Source organism: Saccostrea cucullata, unplaced genomic scaffold (genome assembly GCF_032062105.1).
Source record: "Saccostrea cucullata isolate Sc308-1 unplaced genomic scaffold, CSIRO_AGI_Scuc_v1 ctg1201, whole genome shotgun sequence".
Classification (NCBI taxonomy): Eukaryota; Metazoa; Mollusca; class Bivalvia; order Ostreida; family Ostreidae; genus Saccostrea; species Saccostrea cuccullata.
The window spans coordinates 16,597-32,500 of record NW_026932430.1 but is presented as its reverse complement, the minus strand read 5'-3'; the positions used below and the strand labels follow the sequence as shown (position 1 = coordinate 32,500).

The 15,904-nt window shown below is 35.2% G+C and overlaps 2 protein-coding genes across 2 annotated transcripts in view; both read right to left on the bottom strand.

Annotated features, from left to right (window-relative positions):
• LOC134235118 (uncharacterized) overlaps nt 1-3,316 on the bottom strand; it is a 4,018-nt gene extending 702 nt beyond the window's left edge. The window contains exons 1-2 of the mRNA XM_062717229.1: nt 3,200-3,316; nt 2,334-2,462 (exon numbers count right to left, since the gene is read on the bottom strand). Of these exons, the coding sequence (XP_062573213.1) occupies nt 2,334-2,462; nt 3,200-3,272 (202 nt within the window). The 5' untranslated portion in view covers nt 3,273-3,316. The remainder of the gene's footprint in view (nt 1-2,333; nt 2,463-3,199) is intronic.
• Nucleotides 3,317-9,726: 6,410 nt separating this feature from the next.
• LOC134235115 (uncharacterized) lies at nt 9,727-13,241 on the bottom strand. The gene is made up of 4 exons (XM_062717225.1): nt 13,154-13,241; nt 11,857-12,024; nt 10,205-10,383; nt 9,727-10,020 (listed from the first exon to the last, which is right to left on the bottom strand). The coding sequence occupies exons 1-4, from the start codon at nt 13,239-13,241 to the stop codon at nt 9,754-9,756; spliced, it is 702 nt and encodes a 233-aa protein (XP_062573209.1). The 3' UTR covers nt 9,727-9,753.
• Nucleotides 13,242-15,904: the final 2,663 nt, after the last annotated feature.

Here is a 15,904-nt window from a genome sequence, read left to right as displayed (position 1 = left end):
ATTAATTATTATCTCAAAAAGGAAGCTTATCTTTTGTAATTATGGCACTTAAGATGTAGCATCAGAAGATGTAGTGTTATGGTTTTATATTTTAATCCTTGACCATAACATTTTTGGGGCCGTGGATGGGTGGCATTTTTTATTATGAAATTATTTTTTTATAATTGGATTACTAATGTCATTTTGGCTTAAGTATTTTTAACTTGAGGTATTGACACCCCTACTAATGTTATTGTGATTTAAATTCAAGGCACGTGGTTTAGGTTGATCTATTTAAAGGTTATAGTGTAGAACCGGTTTCATAAATAGAATTGGCAGTAAACATGCTATTGCTGTAGCCTGTTTCTTTTGAAAACATGTCCTGTAATAAATGTTTCCAGACCTTTCTGAAAGACTTTCATGATTTTCAACAGAAAATGGATGGCTTAAGGAGGGGGTGTTAAAATAACTTTACAATATTATCTTATACTTTTCGGCCAAATATAGAGCTCACTAGTGACCGATGTGCATTATCATCTACATTGACAACCCTTTGTTTGCCTTATTTGGCTGTTGTTATAAATGCGCACAGAGGATCTTACCACGAGCAACTGACCAGTCGTTGAATGAATAACAACGTTTACGCCAAATACATGTTTACATTTTACTTCGAACACGTAGTTCAGGTCAATCTACGATCATGTTTAATAATATGTAGTTTGTGTCTAGTTCAGAACACCGGCGCTTCAAGGGTAAGGAAAACAAGCGGCATCTCTTATGCATTTAAATGGACAAAACTTTTTTTACATAACTATACTCGTGATCATGTGTTTTGGCCAGGGAATCCACCTGACAATTGTATTCACCGATAGTACAACAAAGGAATTAATACAGACGCAAATCGCTTTTGCGGTATGACTTTCAGAAACCTAGACTTCCGCCGTTTTTTAACAAATGAATTGTTTGTCATTAGGAGCATGAAATAATATTTTTAAAAATGCTTTTCATTTACCATAAGATTTTCCTTTTTTTTCAAGCGTAAAATTCCTGTAGTATTCGTAGTAATTAACCCATAATGCAATACTCATTCAGCTGATTGGTCAGTTAAAATCATGCTGGTGCTGGTGCCTCATTTGCTAATCTGTCGCCAAAAAATATAGTCCCGGTTCCCATGCAAAAATATTTGTCCAAAAAGAAATTTTTCAAGACTGCAGAAAATTGTATTATAAAGAATATTTATTTAAGTTTGAATGAATGTAAAAGAGTCGATTGATTGAAGTACATTTCTACAGACATTATCAGCTGATTCTAGGATGGTGAAAACTGAAACGCAACATAACTTTTCTGTTTACCATGCCTCCACGTGCTAGTCACTTCCTAGCCACATTTCCGTGAATAATTTACCCTATCTCGCTGAAGTCTCGCTAACTCTCGCCAGAGCCACTGCCAGAGCTACTCTGAACTCATCAGGTTTTATAATTTGCAGAACACCGAAAAATAAAAGGTTCCGAACACATTAGTAGGGGTGATTGATGCAGGCATTGAACGACTCCACAGACAGATAATGCAGGCATTGACTAATCCAGTGTCTGTCAACAAAGAGATTGATCGATTCGATTATCGCTGTTGATACATGTAGCAATATATAGTCCGGTTTCATCCCAGAAATGGTTGCATCCTTAATTCAGGATTTATGAATTGTTCAGAACTCTTATTTTCAGAAAACAATATTTTGGTGATGTTACGAGCAGTTCAACTTCATTAACATGTCCATTTACAAAAGATTACCGGTAATTAAAGGGGTTTATGATCCTAGATGTCTCCCTAGATCACATGAGTTTCAATATTATTAAGTCGCATAAGTTTCTATATATAGAAACATAATGTATTATAAAGTCGCAAGAGTTTATAACTCGAATATTAACTGGAATGAGTTTATAACATATTACATGTATTTAATGACCCCAGATGTCTTGTTAAGTTGCATAAGTTTCTTTATTATGTAAAGCCGCATAAGTTTCTTTATTATATAAAGCCGCGTGTTTCTTATTTATAAAGTCTGGCAAGTTTCTTTATTATAAAGTCGCATGAATTTCTATATTAAAATCACATGAGTGGCTATATAACTTGTATAAAGTGGCAAATTCCGACATCAAAGATGCAGCTCATATTGCTTTAAGTTGCACGAGTTTCTGTATTTTAATGTCGCATGAGTTTCTATACATGCATTATAAAGTCGCACGAATGTCTTTATTATAAAGTCGCATGCGTGTCTATATTATAAAATCGCATGAGTTTCTATATATTATAACATCGTATGACTTTCTATATTATGATGAGGATGAAGTACCTACCGGCTGTTACATACTGGTCCTGTAGTATCAGTGATGTGCAGTTATCTTTACAGTCTACATATGTGGTCACCTCGTAACAATAAGCTCTCATGTGGGGAGCGTTGTTAAGTCTTCGGCAGTATGGCAAGTCTGCAGGATAAAATCAAAAGTTTATATGGATTGTTTATACATGTACATGTAGTGCATTAACTACAGTTATTAAGGTGCACGGTATAGCTAAAAATTCCCTTCTTCCATAAAAAAATGTACGAATTAGATATTTGTTTCTCCTTTATTCTTGGGAAAACCCTAGACGTTTACTATGCAGTAAATCCGCTATATAAATAAAAAAAAAGAGAATTTTATTGTTTAAATATTTCCATTTCTATTAATTTGCTTTCTCCCAATCTCTGTAATAACATTGAAAGTTAGGTGAGTTGTTTTTTTCATCAATTCTTCCGTAATGTTAATTGCTCCAAGCGATAGTTTATTATGGAAAATCATTTACTGAATTATATTGAACATCAATCATAAAATTATACTTGTAAATCTCCGTTAAATACCGAACACCTGTTTTCATCTGTTCATCATCAAGTCCACTTCTGATATGACAAAACCATAATTACAGTGAGTACAAGTCAGTTAGTGTATTGTATGATAACCCCTGCTCATATTTTCAGGTACTTTGTACTGATTAAACACGGTGGATTAAACTTTTGAAAGGTTGCTACAATCATTTTTTTTTAATTCTTTGTTCATCACAGAATTAACCAGTTAACTTTGGGAAGATGGAATTGGTGCTGTAGTACTAGTACTATATAAAAGGCATTACTGTATAAATCAGTTTAAATTACCTACTTCGGCCTTCCCCCAGTTTATGTACTTACCAGCTTCTGTGTAGTAGAGGATCCCAGCTACTGCTAACATAAAGCACACACCACAGCTTTTCATGACTTTCATTCTGGCAGTGTGAAGGTACCCGTTCTGCCAGACGCTGCTTTGTCACAAATAAAAGTCGGACGACACGCTTCATTGCACAAGAAAATTCGATCAGCTGTGCGCCTGAACGTAAATCAAGTCTATAGTTCCTGGTGTTTCACCACCCTGATTATGTTCCCCAAACGAAGTTGGGGAACATATTGTTTTTACTCTGTTTCTTATTATTATTTTTCTTCCTGGGAAAATTTTGTCCACGAGTGATCTTGTAAACTACACATCCGACTAAGGTGAAATGTTTTTAGGGTTAGTAGACATGTTATGTAGATTTGCGGAACGAAGGTCATTTTGCGCGCACGTGCTTGCAAGAGCGCGCACGTGCAACACGAGAAATGATCAATATAATTGATATGGACGTAACTTTTACAATTTTTGATGAAAGGCTTTGAAACTCATAATATAAGGATATATTAGTAGCATAAACAAGACGGCATGGTCAAAATAGCAAGATCTCACGCGCATGCACGTGTGCTTCGCTCTGATTGGCTGACATTAAAGTCTCAATATCTTTCTTGTTTTTTGACAAAATCCTTTGAAATTTTGAACATAGCCATGCATTGGGATATCCTACAACATGATATATAACAATTGTCATAAAAACACGTGCATGCACGTGCGCTGCAATCTGATTGGCTTAAACTTTAAATAGCTATTCTAACTCCCTTGGTTTTCAACCAACAGGATGGGATTTGGAACGTAGATAGATATAATGGATTCCTACAAGAAGATATGGTCACATGCACATGCATACACGTGCGAGTACGTGCACTGCAATCTGATTGGCTTAAACTTTAAACAGCTATAACTCCCTTGCTTTTCAACCAAACGGGGTGGGATTTAGGACATAGATAGATGTAATGGACTTCTACAAGAAGGTATCGTGACCATGCTCATGTATATGCACGTGCGTGCACGTGAAATGAGTAAAATCAAGAATACCCTTGAATGAACGTATTTTTTTAGATTAAATACTTTAATATTTAGTATATTAAAATATAGATATTTGACAAGATCATATGGTCATAATGCACATGCATTCACATGCGCACGCGTGCAATGCTAAAATTTGAATGAACTTGGTAAACTTCTGGGTAAACGTTGTTAAAATCTCAAATGCATAGAGTTTGTCTTATATAAGGAAGCTTACAGGGAATATGGCACAAAAGATAGTTGGGGAGCGTTTGGGGAACATCTGTAACGGTCCCCGTTACAATTAGCACTAGTTTCCTATTTATATGATCTCAGAAATATAAAAAAAAAGACATTTTTTTTTTACATGTCATTAAAGTAATTTTTATCGCTACTGTTAACTGGACAGCCATTGCAGAGAACTTGCAGATAATGGAAACTGTTATTCAAAATGCTGAAAGTCAGTTCTTTGGTTTTTAGCTTTACTGGTCAGAGACCAGAAGAGCTCATGCGATAGTAATGCGTCCGCCCGTCTGTCTGTCCGTCTGTCTGTAAACAATTTTTCAAAATGCTACTTCTCCTACAGTTTTTGTCTGATTTCAATATAACTTGGCAACTAGTAGACTACTCTAAGATACATAATTCTGTATATCGGTTTTTGATTTCGATGAACGGTGTTGCCGTGGTTACTAAAAATAGAAATTCGTGTAAAATTCTTTTAAAATGCTACTCCTTCTACAGTTTTGGTCTGATTTTAATATAACTTGGCACACAAGTAGACTACACTCGGATTTTGATTTCTAAAATTAAAATTTTGTATAAAATCCTTTTTAAATGCTACTCCTCCTACAGTTTTGGTCTGATTTCAATATAACTTGGCACAAAAGTAGACTACACTAAGATATACATAATTCTGCATATCTGTTTTTGATTTCGATGAACGGTGTTGCCCTGGTTACTAAAAATAGAAATCTGTGTAAAATTCTTTTTTAAATGCTACTCCTCCTACAGTTTTAGTCTGATTTCAATATAACTAGGCACACAAGTAGACTACACTTAGATACATAATTCTGTATATCGGATTTTGATTTCGATGAATGGTGTTGCCTTGGTTCCTAAAAATAGAAATTTCTGAGAAATATTTTCAAAATGATACTCCTCCTTCAGTCTTAGTGTGATTGTAATATAATTTGTCATGCAAGTAGACTAAACTGAAATACATAATATTATCAGTTTTGTGTTTTTGATTTTGATGGTTGTTGTTTCCATGGTAACTAAAATAGAAAATTCTGTAAAATTTTATTAAAAGCTACTCCTACAGTTGTAGTCTTATTGCAGTCTTACCACAAAAAGAGACTTAATCAAGGATCATTATTGTGTTTAATTGCTTTTGTAAAGTTTAAAGTCCCAACTGCTACTTTCCTCTCCTTTATCATAAGTATAAACCAGTAGAGCTACAGTCTCGACAGAGACTTCTGGTTACTTTTTTAGTTTCTAAGCCACGTGATTCAAGTATCAGAAGTCATTCAAAAGCAAGGGTTCTCAAATGTTCTGAATACAGATGATAAGGGTCAACTAACAGATAAATTGAATGACAAACATGGGGACTTCAGATTTTCCATCGTCAACTCTACGTTTTTATGTAGTTATATCCCTCTATCACCTGCATATGGTGTTATACATCTCTCAACTTATTCGATACCTAAGTGCCTATGCCCCGAATACGATCAATTTTTAATAAATCAATGCAGGCTACTGACAGATAAGTTGATGTTACAGGGTTTCGTGTTTATACGCAGCATTTCGTAAATTATAAAAACTTTACCTTGTATTATTAACCTCTGAATGATGAAACCACGCCCTCCAACAAAGCAACAGTCAACATTACTTGACGACAGGTGATATGCCAAAAAAAACGTCATATTCGTCAATGGAGATAATTAGAGTTTAGGGCAAACGAAAGTCGGGAAGTCACTGACTTGCAAGCATGTCAATATGAGTGAATTAACATTGGGTTAGGAACAAATAATTTATTGGGGGGTATTTAGGGGCAGGTACGATGTTCTTATCAAATCGTGTGTGTGTTGGGGGGGGGGGGGGGTCACAGGAATCTGTATTTCTAAGGTCAAATTTCGAAAGGATCAAAAAGGGAAAAAAATACGCTTTCACTTTTTAAGTATTTAATTCTAATTAAATTTAAATAAACTCAACTAAAAAAAGTAAAATAAAATGAAATAACTATGGAAATGTCATAGCACAAAACTCTGCATTATTTCTTTGGATAGACTGTGGGGTATCTCTGTTGGAAGTTTGTATCCCGCGGGGGCATCTTGCCGCAGACCCTGACACAGTCCTTACAGCATTCCCAGCCCGTCTTGATTTTGTCCATTAAAGGGCTCACACAGTATTCAAAACATTTCCCTGACGTTATTTTCTTCTGACAACGTTGGTCGAGAGATTCGGACAAAATGTTAGCGTTGTTTCCCCAAGGACAACCTGGGTTAAAAAATAAATATATGAAGTATATATAAATGCTTCCAATGTCTGAAATATGTGCTTGCACCCCCCTTTCCTTCCCTAACTGTTCACATGGAGTCAGGATCTGATCATTTCCAAAAGATTTTCAATGCAATTATATATCAACATCACGAGCAGAATCAATGAAACTTTTTGGAAGCCTCATCCTAGTACTTTTGTAGATTTTTTAAATACACGTTTTGGTCCCATTAACAGACAACCTGCGATTTTTATTTTTAGTGGAGACATGTGACAGATAAACCCCTGATGAGATTGAAGTCAATAAACTCAACATTTACACCTTTATATTAGATACATTTTCCTAAATAACAGCGGAGCTGTAGAAAGATATATTATACCTACCGGCCTCTACATATTTTGGGCTCAGCAACAATTCGCCACAAGTGGTCTTACATCTTGTATATATACTCTCTTGGTAGCAGTATGCATAATAGTAGCTGACATGGCGTAATCTACTGCAGAATGGAGCATCTGAAAGGTATATACGTTAGCATATTGAGCGTAACAAAGTCATTCATCTAACTAATTCTTCGTTTTAACCTTACAATGTCAATAGGGACAAAGTCAATGCTGACTGGTAAATATCTGGGACGGCTACAAATCCCACACCCTTTGACGATCAAGGGAGGTAATCAACCCAATAAAGGGTATTCATGTCTTTGTTGTACCTTTAAAATTTATTCCTATAAAATATATACGAAACAAAGGCTAACATTTCTAATGTTTTGCTGAGCGAGCATAAAACCGCTGAATAAGATGTTGGACTGCTTACGTCACAGAATGAGCGGAGCTTAATCTCATTTTCATTCGTTGGTGATCAACAGTGATGGACCTGAGGTTACATCGCGGAAGACAGTACAAAATACATGCATGTCAAAAATATTGAATGAAAGGTATAACAAAACATTTATTGACTATGTTCTCGGGCAAACTGCGCTTTGTCGATCCTCGAACCAAAATGTCTGCCTTCGGCCTAATAGCCTCAAGCAGACATTTTGGTTCGAGGGTCTGACAAAACGCATATTGCCCTCGAACTCAGTCAATAGATTTATAGTGTTGCCCTTTCTTCTTGGAAAACTGAAATTAAAGGCCCGGGCCGTCGGTCTTGAGGATCTCAGGGACTGAGTACGTCGTCTATTCATCAGTACAATTATTTAACGATAAGCAAAGAAAAGTATTATTTCTTTGTTAATGTTCAACAAACCCTCAATGCATCCTTCCCAGTTTCTCGGAATTTTCCTAAATAGGGTTAGTCTTGCACCCACCTGAGAGATTAGGGTTAGTCCTTGCACTAGTATTCGACTGATTAGGGTTAGTCTCGCATCCCTCCGAGAGATTAGGGTTAGTCCTCGCTCATTATATTCGACTGATTAGGGTTAGTCTAGCATCTGCCCGCGAGATTTCGTTTAAACCTCTTAGTCCTTGCATACCATCCGATGGATTACGGTTAGTGACTCGTTCTTTTAGATAAGTTAAGAATTTCAGTTGTTTCTGTATTTTTTCCAAGAACATCATTCAGCTTCAAAGGCATTTTGTTCGCTTGTGTACTTGGAAGAATGTCTAAGTCCGAAAGAAATGGCACTAAGCATGCGCCTCACGTGCTTCGATCAGAATTATTCTTTGTCGATTTTTTCCATGAATAAACAATATTTATTAATTTTTTTTAGAGAATAGGGTTACAAACGAAGTCTTAAACTAAACTTTTAACCGTATTCGATTTTGGGGTCAAAAGGCCAAAAAACCTCGTATTTAAAGTTTTTTTTCGATCGCTCACGCGACCTCACATATACTGAAGTCGCCTTCGGCGATACTACATTTCAGCGCGTTTTTCTGGGGACCGGTAAAGTAAAGTCGTTCCCCTATTTACAGTAACTTGAATGATAATTAAAAAAAAAAAGGATTCATATATAGCCATGTATCCGACTGAGAGTTATCTCTTTTCAAAGAGTTAATGAATCTAAAAAAAAAGAAAAGAAAAAGAAATACACAAACAAAACTTATGATGACAGTTGTTCATCTGTACTGAGTTTTACTAAAGGCCGTAAATTTTGCCGTAGACATAGACGTAAACGTAGACTTTACGACTTAATTTACGTGTGCGTAGATAGCGTTTTACTAAAGGTCGTATCAGCGCCCGTAAACGTAGCGCTACACGTAAAGATTCTCGTAAATTAAGACAGGAACTCTTCAGTAAAAGGTACAAAAACTAACCTAGTAACGGAAGCTACGCATGCGTATGATGTACATTTATTCAGATGAATCAAGAAAAAATATTAATAACTGAAATGAATAGACAGCATCATTAATCTATGAAGATAAGTATTAGTAAAAGAAATAATAGAAATATGATGGGGTTTCTCGATTTTCAAATTAATTTTGCCGACAAAAAATTAATTTTCCGAGGTGTTTTTTTAAAAATGATTTTAATTAATTTGCTATCAAATAAATAAGCAATTAGTCTTTATTTCTAAAAAAAAAAAAAAATCAGAATAAATGACAGTTGCGATTTTTAATTATCCATTTGATTTAGAAATATAATCTTAAAATGGGAGAAAGATATTAAACATTTAGAAGCCAATCAACAGTTATGAACCAAATAATTGCATATATATTTTTTTAAAACTTACCTTTTACCAGGCTGTTTGCATACGATTACGAGTTAGGTTATAGGCATATTGAAAAGTTTTTACAGTACGTGTATCTGCGCGCTACCAATTTTACATTGTATTATGTATCAATTGATAAAAAAAAAAAATATTCATTTCCATGAAATGTTAGAGAGAATTTTTTTTCCTGTTAACCCTGGTAACATCATGCAGAAAGGTGGAACAAAACAGCACGAACCACCAAAATTGAGGCTGGATAATATTTCACGATAAAAAATGCATCATTCCCAAGGAATTATTTCAAATAAAAGAATCAGTGATAAAACAGTTTTCCAACTGCATGCAGAAATTGAACATGAGTAACAAATCATGCAATTCATTAGTAATTTTCGTCATAAACATCCGGGGAACTCATTAGTCTCCATCATTAGACTTACTGCTTGTCTTTTACTAGATCTGTCCACAATATGTTTGGGCCTCGGACCTACATCCTCGGGTGACGTTTGTTCTGTGTACCTCGGGGTACTTACTGTTTTCCTTTTATTGGGTTTCTCGTCCTCCTTTCTAGGGTGAGATGGTGGCTTCTTTATGTCCAGCTCTTGACGATTTTTCTCCATCACCATCCGGGCGTACTCAAACTGTTTATGTCTCTTCTCCATCTAAACAATAACAGAAATGTATGGGCTTTTAATATTTGAAATTACTGCTGATCTTGACGATATTGTAATTGACTTCTGACCTTCACGATACTGTAATATTGACGATATTGTAGCCTTCAGCCTTTGACTTTATTATAACCTTTAGCTTTTGACCTTGACGATTTTGTGACTTTTATCTACTGACCTTTTCTTTGTAGGTCTCGTTGTCGAGGTCGGGACCTAGCGGCGCTCGACTCAGTCGAACTTCGTTCTGCATTTTCCTGTAGTCCTTGATCGTGTACACCTGGTACCAAGGCTTCTCCTCCGCCGGCTTGTTCTTATGTTGTTTGTACATCGAGGCGTAACCGTTTTGTTCAAACTCCGCTGAAAAGATAAGAGGTTCTAAAGTTTAATAACTTCCCTAGAAATATTATTTTCTACAGATCCAAAAAATTACCAAAAAAAGTACTAAAAATGAGTTAGAAAGCATCTGACTGGCATTCGGAAAACTGACACCAAACGTCCATAAATACATATAAAGTCGTATTATTAGGATAGGACACTGAAGCGTTCGTGGTAATTTGCACTAATTCACAAAGCGTGCACGAGAAGTAGAGGTGTCATAAAGTATTCACGTCAACGTTTCCCTAAAGATATAAAGCGTTCTCAGCAATGACCATAAAGCATCTTAGAGAACAAACTAAGCATCCCCACCCCACCCACCCGTGCCCTTTAAATGAACGTAAACAAGGAGAAGCGCGTGCCGAGGATTAGTTCTAGATAAAAAAGCTTCCCAACCCATTAGTTGGCTGTGATGAAATATGAAATGTTCATGAGCATGAACAACTGAAGAAATGCATGTCAGATTGATTTGTGAGGCTTTGAAGTATTTTTTTCAAAAATCAAACACAGTTTTACATTGTAAGAAACAAAGTTCTTTGGTCTAAAATTTCTTATCAAATGTTTATGACAATCGATACATATTGTATCGTATTGATGCATATCATTTTTAAATTCTTTGTAAACAGATATGCTTTGATATTTTTTTCCGCCATATGCTATGCATACATTTACTGTGCTATGTTTTGTCTCTCAGTCGCCTGAGCTGAGTAGGTCAATACAGCCATCAATTCATTTTTCTTTTAACGCATTTTAAAATTACCATGATTTTGTTCTCATAAAGCAAGAGATTCAATTTTTCTCTCTACCATTAATCAATGCTAGCATCACCTCATTAGACCAATGTAATTAATATATTGCAAAAAGAAATCAATCATTGAGCGTTTAAAATATTTCTACCGAAAAAAAAATCCCTTGTGATCGTATATGCAGAGCTGCCAACATGATAAAGGAAAAAATTCGTAAGAGTTTACGGGATTTTCTGCAAAACAATCAAGAAAACTATAGATGTTCAGGGAAGCTGCTGTTCTGCAAAATGACGGGAAATCGTAAATTAATTCAGAAATTGTAAAGAAAAGCAGTGATGATATAAAAAAACGTTATCCGGTACAAATCCTGGACAGAAACTATTGTCTCTATCATCTTACTAAGAACCCAAAATGCTGAAAACGCTCCAGTGTTCAAAGTGTTCTAAAGCTTTTCAGAAGAACAAATTGCAAGTTTAAGTTAGCAGAGTGACATTAGATCATCTAAAAGATGCTAAAATAAACCACTGTTAACTAGGCTGTCAAATGTTTCTAAGTTTTATCTCAAAAAATTGAATTTAACTAATAAAAATACAAAAATATTCATTTCATCATTTTTAGAAAAACGTGATATTAAAATGTTTAAGCTTAAAATTAGTGGAGCGTGAATTAGTAAAAGTCAGACCAGTCCTACTCGGCTGACCTCGGCTACCTAGCTGTCGGTCCAGTTCCTCCTCCGTGATGCTGATCGGGGGAATCTTGGGATAGGGCGACATCCGGTAGGTGTCCTCATACTGCTGGGGTTGTTCCCCGCCCCCCGGGGCCACGTTCTCCTGGTCATACCGAGTGTCCTGTGAAGGGAAACAAATATAACATTGCCCTTATAGAAAGCAAATAGTGTAAATATTTCAATGTATAAAAATAAACATTAAAATGATCTGTGATCTGAGGTTACATGTTACTTTATGTTTGAATAAAAAAAAAATATTTTTATGTTTTAATTCATTTTTCCAGAGTTAAAATATTTCAATTTGAATATCATCTTACATATTTGGCTAAGCTTTCAAATAGTTTCGCTAGGCTAGTATTTTCTCATAGAACGTTCACTTTAAGGGCTCTTTTGTTGCTTAAGAATGCATGTAACTCTATCTATGTACATTGTATTCTAGATCTGTTAAAATATTTCACACTTTTGTTTTTATTAAATACAAGCAGCTTGCATTACCTTTACATTATCAAATATACCAAATAAAGATCGATACAAACTTGTTCGTTATAGTGACATTCTCCTCAAAATGAATGTTAGACACGATACCTTACATATCAATTATCATATCAATGGATTAGAAATACACAAAATCTGAAATATTTTCATCAAATCTATCTTACTCATTCAACAAAGAATTTTAAAATAGAACAGACGAATATCCCTGCATATCATAAACAAGTTCAAAGGTTAAAATCAATATTTATACCCAATGAATACGAGGGAAGACGTTATACATGTTTTCTACAATATTATTCCTACCTCTCCCTCAGAACTAAAGCTTCCGCCAATATCCCAGTAACAACACAGATTACAACTTGATATTTACTTTTTTAAAGTTTTAATTAAAATTAATACTTTAATAAGAATTAAAAGCGCACGGGGGGGGGGGAGGGGGGGTTACTCTAGTAGTATTTTTATGTTCATTCTTAATTACATGTAGATGCTGGTTTCCCTTTTCCTTTTAAGTTTTCAATCTTTTTTGTTGCTTTAAGGAGGCTGGGGGTCAACAAATTAACCAAAAATTAACCACCAGGTTTAATCTATTTTTTTAGATACGGTATCTTAAGCTGTCAACTATACATTGGCAAAGAAAAAATTATCAGTGGTCTGGATTTCTAAAAAAAAGTCTAGGAAAAACAAAGATGACAAATATCTAGTGAAAAAAAGCTTAAATGGAATACTGAAGCGTGTCTAGTGTTGATAAAAGTAAAACCTTGCCTGACTATGATTTGGTCCTCACTTATCAACATAGACTTCCCTCCCACACCCCCGTCACCTCGTCCAGATGGTATAACACCAAAAATTCTTAAACAGTTCTCCTCTTCCATTTATAAATCACTTCTCAAACTTTTAAATGAGTCACTTAATTTTAAAAGATTACCAAATTTATGGAATGTAATATCAGTAAATGAAAATAAAGAACAGTATTCAAGCTAAAAAAAAAATCTTGGAGCAGAGCAAATACGGACCTCCTAAACATCAGAGGTGGGATCAGGTGCCATGGAGGAGTGAGCATCCTCTGTCGACCGGTCACACGCGCCATGTGCTCTTGTTCATGAATCGGAAAATAATGGATCCCGATCCGGTCATTGAATCGACCATAGAACTTACGAAATGAAGACTTTAAAAGAGACTGCTGATATTTTTGTTTCATTAACTTGTTTGTCAATAATTTACCTCATTTTAGAAATTGTACATAGGTAGAACGTGCTCTTTTCCAATAAATATTCAGTTTTTTTCTATGGTTGGTACCGTAGCTCTCTGGTCTGTCAATGTATATTTTGTTTCGGGGAGCTGCAGTTAAAACGGGGAAAAAAAGTTTTACACAAATTTTGCAACAATAAAGAAGATTGGCGCATTTGGCGCGTGATCTGCAGGAATCATTTGTACGAAACATGTATGGTTTAAATGTCCATGATTAGGTTGGCTGAACACATAGCTGATCTGATTTTAGAAACACAGGCAACCATAGGATTTTTTTCAATTAGTTTGAAATACCTTGTCAAATTGTAACATTGATGTACGTTTTTCTTAGGAGATACAACAACATAGTAATGTTTCACAAAAATAAACACCTATAAGATTAAAGGCATAGAGGATAAGTGTATATGTACATCAAGGTAATCGGTTTACGTAGAACAGAAGATTGGAATTGATTTTGCTCTAGGTGCAACTGAGCCAAAATTTATTTAATTCAAAATTTGGATAAATCAGTACAGATAATGTAATCTATTTTTGGAAAAAGTTAATTTTTTATGGTCTCTGGGTCTTCTCTCCATTTTTTTTCAAATGTATGTTCGTTTCTTTGAATTAAAATGCACACAAATAACGTTTCAAAATCATGGAGAGTAGACACAGAGGTAGAAAAAATTTAGAAAAACGTGTTTAAAACTGTGCCATTTTGTACCAAATGTCTGATCTAGCCAATTTTCAAGTTATATTTTAGCAAATCAAAACTCACCTTCGGGAAAATATTTTCCTTTCCCATTTCACAGGAACCCGATGAATAAAAACAAAATGTTAAAATTCCATGTGGCATGTCTAATGCCAATCAAAAGCGCCCTCTTTCTTTGAGCCCCCCACCCACCTCCCCCTCTCTCTTTCTCTCTCTCTCTCTCTTACACACACACACACACATACATTATTGTCATAGACACCCCGGTTCTTAGACAAGAAACTTAATCTAAAAATAATGAGGTTTACATTCATAACATTGTTAATAAGTATTTATGAAATATATAATTTTTTTGCACTTTTCATTTTTTTTTTATTTGTGTTTATGCAGACAAGAGTGGGAGACAATTCCATGCGTCACCTATCACCAGTTACTACTTGTTCTAATCTCCTGGTTCAATGCTTTAGGAGAGGATTGTTTTAAGTCAAATTAAAAGATCCCGGAAGTCTCCGGGCCTGTGGTATTTGATGCAGAAGTATGGAAAACAAGATGTGTTTGTGAAACACTGATGCCCCCGTATGGCAACATAGCGAAGGTTAAGCTTTCTCAAATGCAGATCAAATATTTTGATACCAAAAGTAAGGCCTTTTCACAAGAAATGCAAAATGATAAACGCTAGCTTCACCTGTTCCAGGGTTGTGACCAAGGTTAACATTTTATAAGATAGGAAAAACTCCGGGTCAAGGTTGTTGGTTTGTAAAGAAAGGCCTTGTCTCAAAGATTACGTATGGGAAGTATGAAAGCGCTGGCCCTTATCGTTCAAAAGTTGTGGCCAAGGTTAAAGTTTGTAAAAAGTAGGTCAAACTCTAAGGTCAAGGTCAAAGGGCCAAGATTCTTGAAATCCAATGAAAGGTCTTGTCACAAGGATTACACATGTGAAATATGAAAGCTCTAGCCCCTACTGTTCAAAAGTTATGGTCAATGTTAAAGTTTGTAAAAAGTAGGTCAAACTCCAAGGTCAAGGTCAAAGGGTCATGGTTCTTGATATCAAATGAAAGGTCTTGTCACAAGAATTAAATTTGTGAAGTATGAATGCCCTAGTCCTAACCCTTCAAAAATTATGGTCAATGTTGTATTTTTAAAGTAGGTCAAACTCCAAGGTCAAGGTCAAAGGTTCAAGGTTCTTGGTATCCAATGGAAGGTCTTTTCATAAGGATTACATACGTGAAGTATGAAAGCCCTAGTACTTATTGTTCAAAAGTTATAGCCAATGTTAATGTTTTTTCATAAATATGGAAATCTCCAAGGTCAAGATCAAAAGGTTAAGGTTGTTGGTATCCAATGAAAGGTCTTTCCACAAAAAATACATATGTCAAGTATAAATGTCCTGGTATCTATTGTTCAAAAGACATGGTCAAAGTAAAAGTTCAAAATTTTGATGTTAAAGTGGGTCAAACTCCAAGGTCAAGGTCAAAAGGTCAAATTTGGTGGTACCCAAAGAAAGATCTTGTCACAAGGAATACAAATGTGAAATAGGAATGTCATAGCTCCACTTAATCAAAAGTTATAGGCATTGTTAAAGTTTTTGCGGACAAA

What these genes read in the sequence shown, in the direction of transcription:
- LOC134235115 (XM_062717225.1), bottom strand. Translation starts at nt 13,241, where the DNA reads ATGGAAGAGGAGAACTGTTTAAGAATTTTTGGTGTTATACCATCTGGA. An exon ending in GGAACTGGACCGACAGCTAG is followed by an intron (nt 10,384 to 11,856) that starts GTAGCCGAGGTC and finishes TTATCTTTTCAG; the next exon opens with CGGAGTTTGAACAAAACGGT. An exon ending in ACGAGACCTACAAAGAAAAG is followed by an intron (nt 10,021 to 10,204) that starts GTCAGTAGATAA and finishes GTTATTGTTTAG; the next exon opens with ATGGAGAAGAGACATAAACA.